The sequence below is a fragment of the Austrofundulus limnaeus genome, unplaced genomic scaffold (genome assembly GCF_001266775.1).
Source record: "Austrofundulus limnaeus strain Quisiro unplaced genomic scaffold, Austrofundulus_limnaeus-1.0 Scaffold762, whole genome shotgun sequence".
Lineage (NCBI taxonomy): Eukaryota > Metazoa > Chordata > Actinopteri > Cyprinodontiformes > Rivulidae > Austrofundulus > Austrofundulus limnaeus.
Window position 1 is genome coordinate 233894 of NW_013953164.1, and position 2721 is coordinate 236614.

The window sequence follows — 2721 nt, forward strand, 5'->3', positions numbered from 1 at the left end:
TTTATAACTGGATAAATAATCTGTGGATGTTTTAGATCAGTTTTAGTTTTAAAGTGGAGTTTAAAACAGTTTATAAATGTTTTATTAATTCTAAATAGCTTTTTAAACGTCAGTTTGGAGGACTACGACTACTTCATTTTGGCTCGTGGCCTTAAATTAGCCCATAAAGCTAGCTAAAAACAGTTTGCTAAATGACACTAAAATCCTGTTTAGGAACACAGCTGTGGTGCGAGACACAAACACATTTGGCACATGTTCAGCAAATGTCAACAAAACTTTACTTATAAGTGAAAAAACATGGACATGGAGGCCGATACAGGTCCAGCTTCAGACACAGAGAAAACAAAGAAAATGAAAGTAAATTGGTCCCGATCATCGTCAGAGTGATCCTGAAGGAAAAGACTGAATTCACTCAGAAAGCCTGATGATAAACTCTAAATTAAACTTCTGTTTCCTGCTGTGAAGGAAGAAAAAGCTTCAACTCAGAGTTAAAAACTAAAGAACGTGCAGAGTTTAACTTCCAGGCTGTGTGTTGTTTACGAGGCACATTATGTGTCTGACGGGGGACACCGTCCACCTGTCCACGTCCTCCTGAAGGCCGACAGGCTGCTGTACCTGTAGTGTCCACCAGAGGGAGACAGTTCTGTCAGAGAGGCAGACAGGAAGGAATTAAAGAGGAGAGGAAGAAGATGGCTCGTTTCTTTTTTTAAAGGAGTGAAGAGCAGAAACATGCGATCAAAACGGACAGAACTGAGAGACGGACGGAGGACGGAGGACTTCCTCAACAAGCACACTTCTTCTCGTTGGGCTGGGCGTCGCCCAGCTTCGTCGCTCCGTTCCCATTGGCTGAATCTGCGGGCGGCTTGTCAACGCACTGCTCCATCCTCTTCATCACCAGGTCCAGCAGCGTTATCACCGCCTTGTCCACCTCRGCGCCGGTGGCTGCGCTGGTCTCAAAGTACGGGATCCTGCGAGGGACACACTTTCAGATTAAAAGCTTATTTTTACACGACTCTGGTTCCTAAATATATTTCTCCCCGATCATTTCAACAAATTTCTTCAGATGGTTGGGCTTTTTGTTTTTCTTTAAAGTGTCCGTGACGTGCATGTCTTTCAAAAACAAAAAGTTAAAGAAAACATGACCTGTAACTCATGTTTTCTGTTTGAATTTGGCACAGCCATAATGAAACAGGAAATGACATCAAAGGGGAACTTCCTGGTTTTTGTTTATCAAAACATTATTATTTGAACTCTGACTCTTCTTTTCTATGATAGTGAGCCAAAATAATCTAAAGAAACATCAGACTCTTCTCTACAGGCTGTTAGTTATTGTAGCAACGGTTTATTTACGCGCAGACATTCCCCTATGACATCACTTCCTGTTACTTCACATGCAAATATCTCAACAACTGTTCATCTCAGCTGTGTGAAACTTTTATTACAATAAACCAATCAATGTTATCTTTCTGAAAATACATTCATATTTATTACAAAAATTTGATGTCACGGACACTTTAAAGTAAAACCAGGAAATAACTCACTTGTCTGACAGGAAGTCAGGATGTTTTTGCTCTGATTACATCATCTGTAATGTTTGATTTTTATCTCAGAGCCACTAAAAACATCCAACTTAAAAAAGTGCAACGACCTTTAAATCTCAAATCTTTTATTTACAATAAAACACAGAGATCATACAACATGTTGAACTAAGAAACTGTAGCCTTTGTTAAATGTGACGGCCATGTCGTCTTTTTAAATTTGAAAACAATCAGAGGAATGAAAATAAAAACAGCTGCAGGAGAATATTTCCACAACAGGTGAATCTGGAGCCAGTTTTTTTTAAACMATTGAACATAAAAGAATAAAAACTTGCCCGTATTTGTCAGCGAGCTCCTTGGCCTGCTTCTCTTGGACCTCCCTCTGGTCCGCCAGGTCCACCTTGTTCCCCACCAGAACTATGTCAGGGTTCTCACAGTAGGCGTTGGCCTGCAGCTGGCCTGGAGGTCCACAAAGTAATACAATAACAGTTTCACATTTTCATCCAAGTTTCATCAAAATCAAAGCAAAGAACTTGAGATGATAAAAAAACGAATCCTTTTGTCATTTCTTAACAGAAACAGAATATTTAGTGTGTTTGGTCGAACGCACTCATCCAGCTCCTGACGTTCAGGAAGCTCTGCTGGCTGGTGAGGTCGAACATCAGCAGGAACCCCATGGCGTCTCTGAAGAACGCCGTCGTCAGGCTGCGGAACCTGGAACCAAAAAAAAAACAAAAAAAAWTTTAAAACGGACATGTTGGAGACACCATCATCTGTTAGCTGTTAATATAAAACATTCAGCTCATTCAGGAGACGACATGAAAATTTAGTATCTTCTATACAAAATAAAATAAATTTACTTTCTTTAATAATTTCTCCCATCGTACAAAGAAATCAAGATTTTATTTAATCTTTAAAAATGTGTTCTCTTTGAAACTTAATTAAAAAAACTGGATGATTTTTTTAGCTCCTCTAACTTTGTCTTTTAGCTCCTCTCGGCTCACTCTTTAGCTCCTCTCGGCTCGCTCTTTTAGCTCCTCTAGGCTCGCTCTTTTAGCTCCTCTAGGCTCGCTCTTTTAGCTCCTCTCATCTCGCTCTTTTAGCTCCTCTCATCTCGCTCTTTTAGCTCCTCTCATCTCGCTCTTTTAGCTCCTCTCGGCTCGCTCTTTAGCTCCTCTCGGCT

At 40.3% G+C, this 2721-nt stretch overlaps 1 protein-coding gene across 2 annotated transcripts in view; it reads right to left on the minus strand.

Annotated features, from left to right (window-relative positions):
* Positions 1-255: 255 nt before the first annotated feature.
* rab27b (RAB27B, member RAS oncogene family) overlaps positions 256-2721 on the minus strand; it is an 18723-nt gene continuing 16257 nt past the window's right edge. For both annotated transcript variants that reach the window (XM_014028433.1, XM_014028434.1), the window contains exons 4-6: positions 2149-2252; positions 1874-1997; positions 256-968 (exon numbers count right to left, since the gene is read on the minus strand). In XM_014028433.1, the coding sequence (XP_013883887.1) occupies positions 782-968; positions 1874-1997; positions 2149-2252 (415 nt within the window). In that variant the 3' untranslated portion in view covers positions 256-781. The remainder of the gene's footprint in view (positions 969-1873; positions 1998-2148; positions 2253-2721) is intronic.